This window comes from Myodes glareolus, chromosome 6, assembly GCF_982192425.1.
Source record: "Myodes glareolus chromosome 6, mMyoGla1.1, whole genome shotgun sequence".
NCBI lineage: Eukaryota > Metazoa > Chordata > Mammalia > Rodentia > Cricetidae > Myodes > Myodes glareolus.
Window position 1 is genome coordinate 22,781,273 of NC_142031.1, and position 19,054 is coordinate 22,800,326.

The 19,054-nt window shown below is 51.0% G+C and overlaps 1 protein-coding gene across 1 annotated transcript; it reads left to right on the forward strand.

Moving 5' to 3' along the window:
• Positions 1-823: 823 nt before the first annotated feature.
• Positions 824-17,754, forward strand: Mcm2 (minichromosome maintenance complex component 2). The gene is made up of 16 exons (XM_048416516.3): positions 824-946; positions 1,977-2,209; positions 6,944-7,119; positions 7,250-7,510; positions 8,278-8,497; positions 9,270-9,477; positions 11,229-11,363; positions 11,986-12,177; positions 12,846-12,939; positions 13,380-13,630; positions 13,722-13,848; positions 14,258-14,370; positions 15,418-15,669; positions 16,389-16,571; positions 16,733-16,888; positions 17,116-17,754. The coding sequence occupies exons 1-16, from the start codon at positions 941-943 to the stop codon at positions 17,224-17,226; spliced, it is 2,718 nt and encodes a 905-aa protein (XP_048272473.2). The 5' UTR covers positions 824-940; the 3' UTR covers positions 17,227-17,754.
• The last annotated feature ends 1,300 nt before the right edge of the window (positions 17,755-19,054 follow it).

Sequence of the window (19,054 nt, forward strand, 5' to 3'; positions counted from 1 at the left end):
TATCTCCAGTACTATGAATGAGGCCTGCAGCTCCCACCTTCTGAGCTTCCTTCTGTCCTTCCTCGGCCCTACTCTGAACTATTCAGCCCAAGGCACCAAGAACTATTTATTCATGCTGTGCCTACAGCGGAAATCCCATCCCAGTGAGACCCAGCTGTCTAGGGCTGGAGGAACAGCAGCAGCCCCCCTCACTGGAAGCATCCAGCCTGTCTGCCCACCTCAATAAGTGGCAGCTACTGGTTCACCCACCCCCCTGGCTCCCACGTCGCCCCCGCTCAGATGACCTTCTATCAGAACAGAGCTCCATCTCCTAGACAGACTGCAGATCTCTGATCTGAGCTCTCCCACCCCTTCCTGGGCATCACAAGTTGTGAACCAAGGGTCCCTTATACCCTCCAACCTGCACTCCACTGCTTCACACACCACATCCTGCCCACCTGGAACACCCTTCCTGCACCTTTGCCACCCCAGCCAAGTACGATTCTCTTTTTGATAAGCGCCCACAGTCGCCTGAGTGCAGGAAGGATTGAACCTCAGAATTTGGGGAGAAGTTGATACCCAGTGAGGAAGAAATCAGAAAACAGTCTCAGTTGCATCAAGTGGCCATACTGACACCAAGGTCTCACAGCTAGGAGGCCGGATTGGTCTCCAGAACCACCAGCGACCCAGCCTTATTTCACCGTGATAAACCCTGGAGGGCTAAACCCAGCTGTACTAGCGACCTGGGTGCAAGCTATTGAAGGTTGTGGGCTGGAGCTAGGGAATAGGGCGGGGCCTCACATGGTGTAGGCGTGACCTACTAAGTCCTCCTCCCTCCCTAGATAGACGCAGACGTCGTGACGTCTAATTCCTCTGGGCGCTTCCCGGGCTAAGGAGGGTCACGTGATCCAGTTTTCGCGCGAAAACCGGGGGCTGCTGGTGCGGTGGAGCTAGCGCGGAAATGGCGGTGAGTAGCGGGCTGCTCTCGGGCGGTGGTGTTCGGCGTCTTCCGCTTGCTTTGCCGGGTCTCTTCCTCCAGCAGCAGGCCCGAGTGCAGGGCTACCTGCTCTATCCCGAGACGGATCGTCTCTGCGCTCCTCGTGTGTCCCTAGGCCCCGGGTCTTCGTGTACTTTGGGTGGTGAGGGTGCAGGGAGTGAAACTCAGAACCTCGCGCGTGTAGGGAAGGAGCGCCACCACACAGCTACATGCACCCCGACCCATTTGTTTTGAGAAAGGGTTTCACAGCGTGCGGTGGTGGCGTGCAAGTCTTTAATCCCAGCATTCGAGAGGCAAAGGCAGGCGGATCTCTGAGTTCGGGGCCAGCCTTGTCTACAGTGCAAGTTCCAGGACAGCCGGGTCTGTTACACAGAGAAACCCTGGCTCGAAAAACTAAAAAAAAGAAAAAAGAAAGAAAAAAATTCTCACTAAGCCACAAAGCCATTCAGGCTGATCTTCGGTTCACTCTGTAGTGCGGGTTAGCCTTGAACTTGGCGATCCTCGGGTCTCAATTTATGGGTATTCGGGATCACATACCTGACGTCAGGCCCGACTTCCCTGCTCTTAGTGTTTGCCTTCTCATGACTCTCTGACTTGTTAAAGGGTGAAGGGCTCAGTTTAAGAATCGTGTTCCTTGATGCCTCTTAATAAAAACTTGTCCCAGCACCCAGCATATTGTGGCTGTTGGCGTGAGTGGGGTGCTCATTTCAGAGCCAAAGTAGGTGATACATGGCTTAAACAACAACCAACCAACAACTGCATAGCCTCCTTGGTTTTTCATAAGAGAGACGTGGGATGATCTGACTGACCCAGTACTTAAGGCAGTGGCTTTTGGCTCAGCCCAGATCCTTGCAGGCAGAGGGCCCAGCAAGTGGGAAGGACTCAAGGCTGAAGGGCTTTCGTGTTCTTGAGAACAGTGTCTGGTGGACAGGTGACAGCCAGCTGGTGGCGAAGGCTCCATGGGAACCAGGCCAGCATCTGATGGCACCCTCTTTTGCAGGAGTCTTCTGAGTCCTTTTCGGCAGCATCTAGCCCTGCCCGGCAGCGTCGACGGGTCAGTGATCCGCTCACCTCCAGCCCAGGCCGCAGCTCCAGACGTGCCGATGCCCTTACCTCCAGCCCTGGCAGAGATCTCCCCCCATTTGAGGATGAGTCTGAGGGGCTGCTGGGCACCGAGGGGCCCGTTGAGGAGGAAGAGGATGGCGAGGAGCTCATTGGTGATGGCATGGAGAGGTATTTTCAGTCTGGTCATGGTTCACAGGTGCCTTAGCGGAAAGACCCTTGTGTCTGGTGGCCTGGACTTGGGCACCCGTCAGTGTGAATTTTGCCTTTGCATGTGGCGTGGTTCAGATCAGGGAGAGAGATGTTTCACCAGCCACTGTGAAGATCCAGCTCACTAATTACAGCTCAGACTAGACCCGAAGGCCCAAACAGGCCCCGGCTCAGGAGATGGGGGCTGCAGATTCTGATCTTAAGAGGCATGCCAGCCCAGAGAGCTGGGGAGTGGACTGCAAGGGTTTTCTCTCTGCCTTTTCTAACATGTTGCATGGTGCTTCTGAAAAATGAAGGCTAAGATTTAGTCAGGAAACTTGGACCCAGCATGCGTCAGGCCCTGGGTCAGAAATGTTCAGGCTTCCCAGCAGACTTACCAAAGGTGGGGGCTGACTGCTAGGAAGCAGGGTGTAAGCTTTGCCAGGCAGTACAGGTAGATCCCTACTTCAGCCTTACCAGCAAGCACAGCTGGCATCGGGTATCTGGTATGTGAACGCCTAGGAGCCTTGTGGCACCCTCCTTTTGTGCCTTTTTGTGGGGTGTGAGCCATCAGAGGGACAGTCAGGGGCCTTCTGCACCATTCAGTTCTTTGCCTTAAGCACTGCCAGACTGGTTACATGAGACTAGGTGTGTCGTGTGTCCAGCCAGGGGAGGAATTGATAGAGATGATCCTGGGCTCAGGTCCAGTTTCGCTGCCCAGCTGCTCACTCGGGGCCTCCTGTGCTGGCTCCCTGTCTGTCTTCACTCTGTGTTCATACCTCTTTAAAGAGAGAGGACCTCAGGGAGGGTGGCTGAAGACTATCTGGTGTAGTTGGGGTTTGTGTGGAAAGAAGCTCACTGAAGCCTTATCCTTCTAAGAGTACAGTGCAGGGATGGACAGCGCAGACTTTCTGAGCACCCTTCCTATTGTTCTGCTGGGGTCCCAGTTCCCACCACAGCTACCCAGCTGTCTGCTCTTAATCTCCTTAACTCTTCCAGTTCTGAGCGTTTGTGTCAACATTTCACTCAGCACAGTGTTGTCAAAATTCAGTCTTTTTTTGAGACAGGGTTTCTCTGTGGCTTTGGAGCCTGTCCTGGAACTAGCTCTTGTAGACCAGGCTGACCTCGAGCTCACAGAGATCCGCCTGCCTCTGCCTCCAGAGTGCCTGGATTAAAGGCGTGTGCCACCACCACCCAGCCAAAGTTCAAAGTTCAGTCTTTTTTTTTTTTTTTAAATGTATAAGTGGGACTGGAGAGATGGCTCAGCAGTTAAGAGCACTGGCTGCTCTTTCAGAGGATCTGGGTTCAATTCCCAGCAGTGACCTGGCAGCTCACAACTGTCTGTAACTTCTGTTTCAGGAGGTCCAACAGCCTCATACAGACCTATGCACATGAAACATATAAAAGATTTTTAGCCGGGCAGTGGTGGCTTACACTTTTAATTTCAGCACTCAGGAGATAGAGGCAGGCAGATCTCTATGAGTTCAAGACCAACCTAGTCTACAGAGCAAGTTCGAGGACAGACTCCAAAGGTACAAAGAAAAAACCTGTCTCAAAAAGACAGCAACAAAAATGTATGAATTTTTTACCTGCATGTAGGTCTACATACCAGATGTGAGCCTGCTGCAGAGGCCAGAAGAGGACATCAGACCCCGTGAAACTGTAGTTAACATATGGTTGTGAGCTGCCATGTGGGTACCCAGAACAAAATCCGGGCCCTTTGCAAGAACATCCACTGAGCCATCTCCAGCCCCTCATTTTTTGTTGGTTGTTTTTTGATACAGGGCTCATTTGTGTAACAGCTGAAGCAGTGTTGCTTTGTAAATCAGGCTGACCTTCAACTCACAGAGATTCGCCCGCCTCTTTCCCAGGTGCTGGGTTAAAGGCCTGTGCACCACCACACCCGACTGCCCTACCACACCTGACTTCCCCCAGTTTTTAGTATTCTTTTAAAAATATTTCATCACATTGTTCCTTTTGTGTTTGTGTATGGCGGCACGTGCCATGACACGTATGGGAGGGTCAGAGGACAAGTTGCTGGAGGTGATTTTTCTCCTTCCTCTTTTGGGTCTCAGGGACTGAACTCACATCGGGTTTGGTGGCATTGAGCCGTCCAGAAATGAGCCGTCAGTCCAGAAATGTTGTCTTTAAAGGTTTTGAAATTTGATGAGGTCCAGATTGTTTGGTTTGTGTGTTTTGCTATAGACCGATTAGAATGTCATTATTTTGGGTGAGAAACCATTGGTGCATTTCTCCTAGGTCACCTGGACTTTTCCTTGGTTTCACTTTGGTGTTGTGAGATTGTTTTGAGAGGGTAGCCTGAGAACATTGACCAGAGAAAGGGGTCAGCCTTAGCAGTCACCCTGAAGAAGGGAGAAACTCCAGAATCTGCATCCCTGGGAGATGCTGGCTCCTGTGGGGAGGCCATGTGGCCCCGGGGAAAGAGCTTGCAGCTTGCTGGACAGTCAGTCACGTTACCCACTCAGAGATGAGATGGCACTCTGGGCCTCTGGGACTCACGCACCACGGGGAAGAAGCTGCACTCTGATAGACAGTACTTCGAGGACCCAACAAGTGGTCACCTGGGAAGAGACTGCCTGATGGCCTTGGAGTAGCTCAGAAGGCTGAGCCGGTGGGTGTGAGCCTTTCAGACAGCAGTCTGACTGGGTTTGAGGAAGGGGTATGCTCAGGTGGGGAGAAGGCTCGGGGAGGGTATAACCCCTGGACCCGTTGGAATCTGTTCTCCAAAGCCTTTCTGGTGTCAAGGTCTTAGTTTCCTTTAATTTCCATTTTCTTTTTGTTCTTAAAATTTTTTAAATGACTTTTTAATTTTTATGTGCGTTGGTGTTCTGCCTGCATGTATGTCTGTGTGGAGATGTTGGGTCCCCTGGAACTGGAGTTACAGACAGTTATGACTCTGTTGCCACCCCCGTCACACACACACCGTGTTTCTGTCTTTCTCTGAGTCTGACCCCTCTGTGGACCACAATGTAATGGACATTGGGTGTGAGATCCTCAGGATCATCCGTGCTGCAGCCCCTGTCAGAACCCCTTCTGTTTTAAGGCTGAGAAATGACCGACTGTGTCTCTGTTTGTTCACTGGCCACCCTGGGAGATCCCTAGCCCATTTACTAGAGTTTCATTGTTTTCCTAGCCTTCGGAAGGGATTGTAGTTTTTCTTCAGAATGTCCTTAATTTTAACTCACGAGATATTTTCTTCTCACCCATGTGTCTTCTCTTGTCTTGTTCTCATATTGATGTTAATTTTTAGAGTTTTTCTTTCTTTTTTTTTTAACTTAAAAAGTTATTCTATGTATGTGGATGTTTTACCTACATGTATGTTTTTGTACCACATGGTGACTTCAGAAGCCCAAAGAAGGCATCAGAGCCCCTGGAAGTGGAGAATTGAGAGCTGCCATGTGGGTGCTGGGAATTGAAACCAGATTCTCTTGAAGAGCGACTAGTGCTCTAATCTCTGAGCCATCTTTTCATCTCCTTAATGATGTTCTGATTCTTCTTTGTATGCCGTGAATATGTTTCATTAACATTCGTTAATGAATAAAGCTGTTTCCGCCAATGGCTTAGCAGAGCAAAGCCAGGCGGGAAGTCAGAACAGAGATAGAGAGTGTAGGCCGAGCCATGTAGCTGCCGAAGGAGAAGAATGCCAGCCAGACCCTTACTGGTAGGCCACAACCTTGTGGCAATACACAGTCTAATAGAAATGGGTTAATTTAAGATGTAAGCATTACTTAAAAAGAAGCCAGAGCTAATAGGCCAATCAGTGTTGTAATTAATAGTTTCTGTGTGGTTATTTGGGTCAGAGTGGCTGGGAAATGAACGAGCAGTCTCTGCCTGCACCTTAATTTCTATTTTTATGTGTTCAAACGTATCTGTGCCTACGTACACATGTAAGTGCAGGTGTCAGTGTGGGTGCTGGGGTCTAAGCTTGGTCTTCTACTAGAGCAGTTTGTGAGCTGGGCGGTGATGGCGCACGCCTTTAAACCCAGTACTTGGAAGGCAGAGGTAGGTGGATCTCTGAGTTCTAGGGTAGCCAGGGCTGCACAGAGAAATCCCTGTCTCGAAAAGAAAAAAAAAAAAAAGAATAGTATGTGCTCTTAACTGTTGAGCCCTCTCTAGCCCCATGTGTGTATGATTAGCTAGTTTGTGCCTTGCATTTGCACTGGGGTCCTGGATTTTAGAGATTCTCTCACGTTTGTTATCCAAAGCCCATCCATATCCTATTGTGTTTATTGTTTTTTTCCTAGTTTCTGCCCCGTCGTAAGTCCCTAGTTTCATCCTGGCGGTCACAGTTTCATGTTTTCTAATTTCTGGTGAAAATGGTGCCAGTTAGAGATTTTAAAATGACCTCATTTGATTTTTTTCTTTGGTAATATTTTCAAGACCAAGCTGGGTAGTGCCTTGGGGAAGAGACTTCTTTAGGGAAAGTGCTGGCCTCTTCCATCATGTACCACCAGCAGGTGGCGCTGTGGATGTGGGCCTTGTTCTGCCCAGACTCACATGTCTGCACCTCATGCACACAAATGGATCCCCTTTGCATCCTAGGAGCAAAGAGCCTTCTTGATGGAGTACCCAAATAATGTTCTTCAAACTTTCAGCTTTCTGTTTGCCGCTTTCCAGCTAGGGCCTTGTAAGCCTGTAGAACAGACCCCATTTTTAGGGGGACTGTTTGTGGACTCTGTTGTTGGCCTCTTTCAGAGACTACCGTCCCATTCCTGAGCTTGATGTCTACGAGGCAGAGGGCTTGGCCCTGGATGATGAGGACGTGGAAGAGCTGACGGCCAGTCAGAGGGAGGCAGCAGAGCGGGCCATGAGGCAAAGGGACCGTGAGGCTGGCCGAGGCCTGGGCCGCATGCGCCGGGGGCTGTTGTATGGTACGTGTAGTGGGCATCCCGAAGGGGCCACTTGGACCTTCAGAGCCTTGGGAAGCGGGGAAGGCATGGGTGGCAAGTGTGCAGAGAATGCTGGGAGAAACCTGCTTACAGGGGTGCCTTGCTACCCAAGACAGCGATGAGGAAGATGAGGAGCGGCCTGCTCGTAAGCGTCGCCAGGTGGAGCGCGCCACGGAGGACGGCGAGGAGGATGAGGAGATGATCGAGAGCATTGAGAACCTGGAGGACCTGAAGGGGCACTCGGTCCGCGAGTGGGTGAGCATGGCGGGGCCCAGGCTGGAGATCCACCACCGCTTCAAGAACTTCCTGCGCACCCACGTGGACAGCCACGGCCACAACGTCTTCAAGGAGCGCATCAGTGACATGTGCAAAGGTGTGTTTCCAGTAGGCTGGGGTGACAGCGCTGCAGGGTTAAGATGGCCTGTCTCTGTATCCTGCCGTGAGGGCTGCGCCTGTTGGCCTTGTAGCACATTAAACACATGATGCACAGGGACCTTTGGTGACAAGGACAGAATCGGAGGCATCCTCTTTGAGGATCCCAGGCTTTCTTATATCTGTACCAGACCTGGGCTGTCTAAAAATGTATTAGTACCCTGGGTTTTATTGTTGTTGTTGTTGGTGGTGGTGGTGTGTGTGTGTGTTTATTTTTGGGGGGGTTGGGTTTTTTTCATTTGTTGTTGGGTTTTTTGCATTGTCAGATCAAACCCAGGGCCTACCACATTCTAAATGTGTTCTGCCACTGACCTGCTCTCCACCCTGTGCATTACAACTTTGATCCAAAAGTGGTAGCATTTCTGTGTGACAGCATTTGCTTTAGAGGCTATGACAGTTTGGGCTATGGTAGCCCCTCCAGAAATGGCTGTAGTTTTTCTGTAGGTTTTCTCCATGGCCCGTGACACTCTTTCTGGAGCCCAAGGGTTGTCTTCCTCCTGGATATGACATCGCAGAGATGGGCATGTTATTAACGTATCACTTGGGTTTCTGTTGCACAGCCACAGGTAGTGGGCCTAGGGTGCAAGCTGGACCTTCTGGACTAAGGTTTGGTTTGGGTAGAGAGGCTTCGGCCGGCTGGGTTCTAAGACGTTAGCTATCTTCATGGCCTCTGGCTATATCATCACTTCTACCCACCATCCTCCATAGAGAACCGCGAGAGCTTGGTGGTGAATTATGAAGACCTGGCAGCCCGGGAACATGTGTTGGCATACTTCCTGCCCGAGGCACCAGCCGAGCTGCTGCAGATCTTTGATGAAGCTGCCCTGGAGGTGGTGCTAGCCATGTACCCTAAATATGACCGCATCACCAACCACATCCATGTGCGCATTTCCCACTTGCCCCTGGTGGAAGAGTTGCGTTCACTGAGGTGAGCAGGGGTTGCGGGAAAATTATCCGTACAGCCAATTCACTGTGCCAGTAAAGCAGCTGGCTGACCGGGATTAGCCATAAAGTTCTTGGAGGACTGAGGAAGGCGACTAAGGGAAGACAGGAAGAGAGGAGGGAGGAATTCCAGGAAATTTCCAGGGCTGGTGGTTCGGGAAGAACATGGATGAGGGTCAGCCAGTTGCTTCATTTTCCTTGGACTTTTCAGGTCTTTTTCTCAATTTCTGACTCCAGAGTTTTTATTATACTGGAACAAATTAGGTAATCATTATATCCGACAGCCTCATCTGGTGCCTCACGTTGGGTGCACCCCTTTCTTGTTGGGGCTGCACAAATAATGACACGGAGATGTATTATTAATTATGAAAGATGGGCCTTAGCTTAGCCTTATTTCTAACCAATTCTTATAGCTTAAATTAGCCCATCTATATTAATTTACATGCTGCCACATGGCTTGTGGCTTTTACCTCTCCTTTTGCGTGTCCTGTTTCCTCTCCATCTCCTCTAATGTATGTGTGCCTCCTATCCTGCCCCCCCTTGTCTCTCTGCACAGAAATTCCACCTAACCTCTTCCTGCCTAGCTATTGGCCATTCAGCTCTTTATTAAACCAATCAGAAGACACCTCGTCAAAGACACATCTTCACAGTGTACAAAAGATTATTCCACAACACAGGGAGAGGGAGCGGGGTCTCATCCAGAGTGGGGTAGGGAGTACCCCACAGTCTCTGATGTGCTTACTACCTTCCACACTTAGGCAGCTACACCTGAACCAGCTGATCCGTACCAGCGGTGTGGTAACCAGCTGCACTGGAGTCCTTCCCCAGCTCAGCATGGTCAAGTATAACTGTACCAAGTGCAACTTTGTACTGGGGCCTTTCTGCCAATCTCAGAACCAAGAGGTGAAGCCTGGCTCCTGCCCTGAGTGCCAGTCAGCTGGGCCCTTTGAGATCAACATGGAGGAGGTGAGTAACCCAGACCTGTCGCGTTGTCCTTGGTGTGCAGGCCTAACCTGTCTTCGGGATCAGGAGATCTTAAGGCAGTTAGACGTGGCAGAATTAACCAGATTGGCCCTCTTTCTTCAAGAATTCCATATGTTTGAAGCTAGGTTCATACCATCCTGTTTGGTGTGTCCATATTTGTGGTCTCTAAAGACAAGGGCAAACAGCCCAGTTTTCTTCCAGTTCACCCCAATAGAGTGTCTACTTGCCCATCACGTGGACATCTGAACCACCTATTGACTTGTTGGTAGGGTCTGTCAGGCTGCTGGAGACTTTTGTGGGAGTCTCCAGTGTTGTAATCACCTTGGATCCTGCAGAGCCCTGCTTGGGAGACTCGTGTACCTCTGGGCTCTGAGATCTTGGGGACAGCATGCCTTCTTGCTTGTCTTCATCTGCAGCTGGGGATCGCTGCTGCGCTTCACTGCCTGGCTCCTGAGAACACTAGCGCTCTTCACACTTTGTATAGTTCTGGGCTGCCTGGCTGGGAAGTTGCTGCTGACAGTGTTCAAGTCCAAGTCTGCTGTACAGGGTGACCCAGCTCCAAAACTGCGCCTCTCCAGCCTTTGTAGCCCCACTTAGCTGTGTCAAGCTTGGATGCTGTCCCTTACCCCCCACTGAGCTATACTAGTTGGGATTAGCAAGTGGGGTCAAGTGTGTGCTGGGCTTGCTGACTGCCTGCTGTGTTACTTGGGTCTTAGTCTTTATGACATTCTGAGAGGGAGGGTCCCACGGTTCTCATCTTGTGGAATAACAGGTGTTCAGAGACTTGAATGACTAAGGTCACCCACTCAGCGGTGTCCTATGAATCAGGCAAGCATATAGATGTGATTGGGACAGGGGCTTACTATGTAGTCCTGGCTGGCCTCGAATCCAAAGACACCCGTCTTTACTTCTGAGTTCTTGGCCTAAAGGTGTACACCACCATGACCCTGACAGTGTGTCCTTTTAGACCCCTTGTCTTGTGTATCAGTCAGCTCTGGGTTCCTGTAACTAAACACCTGATGTAATTTACTTTAAGAATCAGAGTCATGGTTTGTTTCAGTTGACCCCATAGCTTTGGGGCCTTTGTGTGGCAGTGATGGCATGTGATCCAGCAAGCTGTTCACCTTATATCAGAGACACAAAAGAGAATAAGAGACCAGTCAGTATCCCATAGTCTCTTCAAGGGCATGTCCCTGTGACACGACCTGAGGCCTCACACATGTGGACTAAAGAGTAATGCCTTCCGCAAATAGGCTATGGGGGCATTTGCAGCCCAGACTGTAGCATGTTTTCTCTCTTCTGCACTGTAAGTGAACTAGTGGAATGTTAAAGCATGTGGCCCAACTCTGCACCGTGTGGCCCTGCTGTGCTGTTTGTTGTCGGTGCTAAGGTAAGTGCTCATACACATGGCCCCACTTGATCCTCATAAGGTCGTGCCTAGAGCTCAGCACCCCTCTGCCAAGGGTCACACCACTGTGACTGGGCTAGCATGTGGACACAGGTGAATCTAGGCTCCAGGGTAGGAGCAGAGGCCATGAGGAGGAAGACACCACCCAGGGATGGTGGCAGATGAAGAGGCTCACTGGATCACAGTTAGCCTGCCCTTGGTGTCTGTGACTCTTGTGACCTGCTTATCCTGTGGGAGCTGCAGTCATGTTGGAGCACACGGGAAGGCTGTGCTTGGAGGAGAGCAGTTGGCCTTGTTGGACCGTGATCTTTTCTGTCCCGAGCAGACCATCTATCAGAACTACCAGCGTATCCGCATCCAGGAGAGTCCCGGCAAGGTGGCGGCCGGCCGGCTGCCTCGCTCCAAGGATGCTATTCTCCTTGCTGATCTGGTGGACAGCTGCAAACCGGGAGACGAGATAGTGAGTGGATGTTGCTAGGAACTGGTGGGATCTGCTGTGGCCAATGGGAGTTTGGGGTCAGTGTCTGAGGGGGGCTCAGCCTGGCACTAGCTCTTGAGTCAGGAGGAGACCTTTTCTCCCACTGGGCAGAGTGGCGGGTGTTACTCAGAATTTCTGTGACAATACCGTAGAGGTGCTGACAGCTTAGAGGAGGGGAAGTCTATCCTGGGTCAGTGTCAGAGCTTTAGTCCAAGGTCTTTGGGCCTTTAGCTGTGGTGTAGCTGTAGTGAACTGTGGCAAGAGTCTGAGGTGGGGAGGATGTGGTTGTCCACTTCATGGGCCCAGAAAGAGAACACTGTGTCAGGGTCTAAGTATCCCCTCCTAAGGACACACCCTAAATGACCTCACCAGTACTTTACACTTGTGTCAAACTGAGGATGAAGTCTTTAATGTATATCCTCCCAACCCCCCCAATGTAAAACACAGCGGGACAGAACTCCTTGTGTTTTTCTACTTCCTGGGTTGCTCATCTTGTCTGCAGCGTGAGGCTCTTAAACGTGGTGATGGGGGAAGCAGCATGGATGTAGACTCTACTGTGGGGACACCAGGTTGTACCCTCTGACGTGTGCCCTCCCCCTCCCAGGAGCTGACTGGCATTTACCACAATAACTATGATGGCTCGCTTAACACCGCCAATGGCTTTCCAGTTTTTGCCACTGTCATCTTGGCCAACCACGTTGCCAAGAAGGACAACAAAGTGGCGGTCGGTGAGCTAACCGATGAGGATGTGAAGATGATCACCAGCCTTTCCAAAGATCAGCAGATTGGAGAGAAGGCAGGTGGCTGGGTGGGGCTCCACCTGGGCTCTCTGGGAACCAGGCAATCTACCCCCTAGACTGGGTCTCTGAATATTGGCATTGGTGGGGGTAGGGGGGACTGCACCTGCATGGGGGTCCATAAACTGACATTGGGAACAGCAACCCCGGCTCCGCCTCTGGAGGCTGGAAGTCCAAGGTTGAAGGTCCACTTGGGCCAAGGGCTTTCATGGTATGGCAGAAGATTCCATGTGCCAGAAGGGCAGAGGCTCAGCTCTTTTACTGGAGACTACTGTGTACGGTACTGAGTCCTGCTGGCCTAATTACCTCTTCAAGGGTCCCCATATAGGGTTGTACTGGAAACTCTGTTTTCAGTTCATGCTTCTAGGGAAACATTAACAGCACCGTCCTCTGCCCTGCTGTCATAGCTGTCTGTCACGGCCAGCCTTGCTGCTTTGGGCCTCTCAGACAGATTTTATTTATGGTTTTATCTGTGCTGTAAAGGGAAGAGTCTGTCCTGGTTTGCTTGCTATATCCAGACCATGACCAAAAGCAGCTTGGGGAGGAAAGGGTTTGACTCTTCTTCATTCGCTGGTGATAGTCCACCACTGAGAGACGCCAAGGCAGGAACTAAGTTTCTAATCTGCCTGCTAGGTTCTAGTCTCATGGGTCTCTTTCCATTCCTCAGATCTTTGCCAGTATTGCGCCCTCCATCTATGGGCATGAAGACATCAAGAGAGGCCTGGCTCTGGCCCTATTTGGAGGGGAGCCCAAGAACCCAGGTGAGCCCCGCTTGCCAGCTCTCCCTGCAGGGATTATAGGGCCTTTGTTTTGGTTTTAAACATCAGAGTTAACAAGAGTACTGCATGGCCTGATTAAATCGCAGGAGAGACTGCAGTGAGCATGGCCTCTGTGCTCACCCTGGTTCAATGGGATATATCTCTGCTGAATGTCTGTGATCTAATCCCAGGGTGTGACGTCACTGCCCTTTCAGGCGTGCAAGACACACTCATGATGTGTGTCCTAGTTTGGTTGTATCCCAAAGCTTCATAGCTCATTCCTTTGGACTAAGCTTACTAGGGTCCTGAGGCTGGGTCCCCACTGCAGAGACCTACCTTTGCTTTACTAAGGAGCAGGTGGGGGTGGGGATCCAGCCTGTCCTCTGGCCCTCCTTCCTTCCTACTCACATACCTTCTGTCTCCATTCCTGCCTCCTCCTGCAGGAGGAAAGCACAAGGTTCGAGGTGACATTAACGTGCTCTTGTGTGGGGACCCTGGTACAGCAAAGTCTCAGTTCCTCAAGTACATCGAGAAAGTATCCAGCCGGGCCATCTTCACCACTGGCCAGGGAGCATCGGCTGTGGGTCTCACTGCGTATGTTCAACGGCATCCTGTCAGCAGGGAGTGGACCTTAGAGGCTGGAGCCCTGGTCCTGGCCGACCGTGGTGTGTGTCTCATTGATGAGTTTGACAAGGTAGGTCTCTGGGCTCGGGACTGAGCTCTCAGCAGTGGACGGCTTTATTAGTGGCGAGGCCTCCTGTGATAACTCTGTGTGTGTTGTGTAGATGAATGACCAGGACAGGACCAGCATCCACGAGGCCATGGAACAGCAAAGCATCTCCATCTCCAAGGCCGGCATCGTCACCTCGCTGCAGGCCCGCTGCACTGTCATTGCTGCGGCCAACCCCATAGGTAGGCCTGCTACGGGATGCGAAGTGAGGACCTGAGGATGGCAGCAGGCACAGCTCAGTCCATAAATCCTGCCAGATGGGAACAGAGAGGGAGGACGTGGGACCCCACAGTGATGGTGCAGTTGCTCTTGCACCATCCTTGGGTCTTGTCAGATACTTTGTCCAAATGGGGCTGGGCTGTACCCAGGCTCAGCCGATAGGTGGTTATTACCCAGGATCCCCTTTGTCTTCCTCTGATCATACTGGGGCTTTGCTTTGGAGCAGCTCTGGTTCTAAGGGAGTCAGGCAATGTCTGATCCCCTCCTCTTTCCCCCACCTCTGCCTGGGAGGCACTCTGGTCCTGGAAAAGTTTCCACAGGGAGGGTGGGGTGGTTGAATGCACTGACTGACAGCTTGCCTCTGTGTTTCAGGGGGCCGCTATGACCCTTCACTGACCTTCTCAGAGAATGTAGACCTCACAGAGCCCATCATTTCCCGGTTTGATGTCCTGTGTGTGGTGAGGGACACTGTTGATCCAGTTCAGGTACTCCCCCACATCCCCGGTGCCACCTGTAGGTTTGGGGCCATTACCTGAAGCTTGGGTACTGTACTGGACGTGGAGTTGGCACTGTATGGACATTGCCTCATATCCAAGTGTCATCCTGATCTCTTAGGGCTTCCCCAGTCCCTCCCTGGCCGTCTAATCACAGACCATCCCCTGACCTTTATCCCTTCCTCTAGCTCTGCCCTCTGACCTGAGGGGCTGCTGTGGCCTAGGTTGGTTGCTTCTTTGCCTGCCAGTTAAAAGAGTAGATTGCATAGCACCTGTCCTCCCCACAGAATCCCTGCTTTGTGTGGCCACCATGTGTTCCACATCCTCCCTGCACCTGCTGGGGAGGGGATGGCGTCCAGCTCTACCCTCGCCAGCTCTGCAGCTGCTGTCTTCATGCTAAGTGAACCCTTGTGCCTGCTCTCCCTCAGAAAGGCAGCCCTGGGCTTTAGCTGCTTTTTCCCTTGGAGAGCCCCTCACTACCGTCACCAGGTGCCTTAGTTTGCCCTATGGTGAAAGGCATCTTGGCCACTCCTTTACCCATTGTTTTCTTTCCTTAACTTGTTACTTTCCATTATTTTTGTGTTATTTTTGATGGTTCGGTTGTTGAGACAGGGTCCCAACTCCTGGGTTCAAGAAATCCTCCGGTACATGCCTTTAATCCCAGCACTCGAGAGGCAGAGGCAGAGGCAGAGGCAGGTGAATTCGAGGCCAGCCTGGTTTACAGGAGCTAGTTGCAGGACAGCTAGGACTGTTACACAGGGAAACCCTGTCTCAAAAAAACAAAACAACAACGAAAAAAAAAAGAAAGAAAGAAAGAAAGAAAAAGAAAGAAATCCTCCTGTCTCAGCTCCTGAGTACCTGGGATTGTCTTCTGTGCACAGATGTCTCTTGCTCCTCCAAGCCTGCCAGTGCCCTCCACGCTCATGAGCTTGCCTAACCTCAAACATGTGTGACAGTCACTTAGTCTCCTCGCTGTGTGCGACTTTTCCTGTCTTCCTGCTCCCACCCTTATATTGCACCCCACATCTCTTGTCTTAGGATGAGATGCTGGCCCGCTTTGTGGTTGGTAGCCATGTCAGACATCACCCCAGCAACAAGAAGGACGAGGGACTTACCAATGGCAACACCTCAGATCCAGCCATGCCCAACACGTACGGTGTGGAACCCCTACCTCAGGAGGTCCTGAAGAAGTATATCATCTATGCCAAGGAGAGAGTCCACCCCAAGCTTAACCAGATGGACCAGGACAAAGTGGCCAGGATGTACAGTGACCTGAGGAAGGAATCCATGGTGAGCTGGAGGGCACTGTGCTGGCTTCTGACCCAGACACAGGGTAGGGTCAGAACAAGCAATATGAAGGAAGAACCTCTGGGGCTTGGCGCTGCTCTGTGGTGAGTGCCTGCCTTGTATGGACAGGACCCTAGTTCCATCCCCAAAACTGGAAGAAAAATAAAGGCCTTCCATATCTTAGCCATTGGGTTACAGGTGAACATTAATTGTGTGCAAGAGGGTCAGGGTCTTTGGTTGCTTATGTTCTGTATTAACGTAAACGTCGCCCAAATCAGCATGAGCTGGTTTGGGTTCTCAGTACTGGTGAGGGAATGCGAGGCCACTGGCTGTCTTACCACACCTAACCAAGACAGCAGCTGGGTTTGTTTTTTTTTTTTTTTTTGCTGGGGAGTTTGTTTTGTCTTTTCCATTTTAATGTTACCCACTGCCTTCAGAGCGTTCAGCTAGGTTCTCACAGAAATGGTGGCTTCTCTCTTTGTTCTGGATCACATTATGTTCAGTGTAAGCTAGTGCAGGTGTAACAGACCAGAGGGATGCAAACTAGATAAGGGCAGAATAACCAGTGGCGCTAGTGGTGACCATAGGCCTGTCCTTGCACAGACACTGGCGCTGAGCTCAGCCGTAGTTACACTGGCCACCTTGGCTTTGGCTGCCTAGCATTTGCCCCTGGTCGATCTGCCTCTCTCCTCCTGAGGAAGGCATCACACTGTTCTCTGCAGGCAACAGGCAGTATCCCCATCACCGTGCGCCACATTGAGTCCATGATCCGCATGGCAGAGGCCCATGCACGCATGCACCTGCGGGACTACGTGATGGAAGATGACGTCAATATGGCCATCCGTGTGATGCTGGAGAGTTTCATTGACACACAGAAGTTCAGCGTCATGCGGAGCATGCGCAAGGTGGGTGTGGCTGAAACTAGGTTCCTGGCCTGTTTTAGGGATTGGGAGGCTCTGGCCTGGAGCCTTGGTTAGGGTTAGTTGTGGCCTAGTATAGCAAGAAGGAGTCCCTGTGGCTCAAGCCGTGAAGGTGGCCTGAAGTGACCTCTGCCCTCTTCCTGCAGACCTTTGCCCGGTACCTCTCCTTCCGGCGAGATAACAATGAGCTTCTACTCTTCATACTGAAGCAGCTGGTGACTGAGCAGGTGACATATCAACGTAACCGCTTTGGGGCCCAGCAGGACACCATTGAAATTCCCGAGAAGGACTTGATGGACAAGGTAAGTAACAACAGGGGAGGGCCAGGGCTTGTTCTGGAGAGCTTGCTGCCATCTTTGGTGTGCCACCAGGTAACAGACAGATGAGCTACAGATGGGCACAGGGGAGCAGGTTCCAGGAGCCTCTTTGAGTGCCTGTGAAGCTGATGGAGCTCTGAACCAGCATAGGCCTTCCTGAGGTGAGGGCTGACATCCTCCCCTGCTAAATGGCTCTGATGCCCTTTCTCCAGGCCAGGCAGATCAATATCCACAACCTCTCCGCCTTCTACGACAGCGAGCTCTTCAGGATCAACAAGTTCAGCCGTGACCTGAAACGGAAGATGATCCTGCAGCAGTTCTGAGGCCAGCACCGACCCAGTGTCTGGACGTGGCTCAGCCACCGTGCTGCAGACACACAGCCCGCTTCCAGCAGGGGCTCAGTGCTCTATGAAGTTGTGATGCTAGCTAGATACACAACTTTACCCATGAGCCCCTGGGCACAGGCTATGGTGTGAAATGACTATTTATTCTTCTGATCACCTCAAGAGAGCTCTTCTTGACAGAACCCTCTGCCTAAAGCTCGGCAGCCTCCCAGCATGCCTCATAGCTGGTGTTCAGGAGGATGGGGTGTGTTCAGGTGATGGACTTGACCAGTACTATTGCTGCTTTGGCATGAGTGGGTTTTGTCTCTTTTAGCCTCAGAGCAACTTGCAGGTATTTGCAAGCTTTTCCAGAACATTCTTGGAGCATGTGCTCCTGTGGCAGTGCAGCACTTGCTGGTCACCACTGCTGAACCTGCTTCTTCCCAGATAACCAGTGCCTTCATTCACTTTTTGTACAGGTTTTTGCTTCTGTAGTTTATTTTTAAATAAAGTTGAATACAATCTAAATACTGCTGATACTTTGATTCTGGTTTAATGTAGCTTTCCTGGGCTGCTTTGAAGTCTTTTCTGCCTGCCCTGAGTTTCAACAAGACATAGTTCTGGTTAGATCCACTTTGTGGATGTTCCCTGTATTTTGGGTTTTAAATGTCTCCTTAAGGGTCATTGCTAAAAATGTAAGTTTGTTGTTTTTTTAATTCAAGGCCTCACCACATAACCCTGGCTGGGCTGAAACTCGGAGATCCACTTGCCTCTGCCTCCTGGGATTAAAGGTGTGCACCACCAGTCTGACTCATTGCCAGTTCACCAAGGTTGGAGCCTGGTGGGAGGAGGTGAGACTATTGGGCCCTGGCACACCTTTCTGTTTCCAGACCACTATGCTGTCAGCAAGTCTCTGCCACTATGAAGTTCTGTCTCGGTACACTTCGAGCCAACAGGCCTTGGGCGAATCTTTGGAATGAGCCCCAAACCTTACCTCCTTATAAGCTGATTATCTTGGTCACAGTAACAGTTGGCCAACACAAGACACAGCTGTTAGGTACAACACACAGACCTGGCATCATTATAATCATGAGTTCTATTGTCCAGACAAGATGCTTGTTTATCCATTCTTCCTGGTTCTTAGGAAGCTGCAGAGCCTTCTGCATTTAGATCCTACAGGTCTGGCTTGCTTCATTCTGGCTTTTAATTGCGCTGTTTAAGACTGAATGGTTTCTCTTCTTAAGCAGTGCCAGCACAAGAGCCATCTTGCTTATGTCCTGCAAGAGCTGCGCTGAGTCACACGCATGCCTCCTGCGTGGTACTTCCCATTAGTTACCGTACTGGGCAGGCTGTCTGCTTCTGTCCAACCTCGGACTCAGCAGACTCATGAGTTTTCCCAATAATTCCACCTGTTTTCTTTATCAGGTTCCCTATTACAGGATGTTCAGCATCTTGGGTCTTGGCGCTGCTCTTTTTCTCCTCCTCACTTAATCTATCAAGGCACACTTGTAACTCACCTTGAGGTCTGGTTATGGATTGTAGGTTTCTGGGAGATCCTCTTTTGGATCATGGAAGTTTCCTCTTAATTTGTTTCCTTGCAAGAGTTCTGTTTGTTCTTTTTTTTTCTTTTCTTTTTTTAAGAGATGCCAAGTTTAATCACATAACTGAGAGTCATGTCCCTGAGCGGAGCCCTGCCTCGCAGTGATGGTAACACTTGGGGTGAATGTCTGCAGTCGGCCTCCTGGGATCTAAGTGAGGCTTGACTGCTGTGAGGCAGTTCTCTGCTGCTTTGGTGTCGGGGTTTGCTAGCACGGAATGAACTGGGATA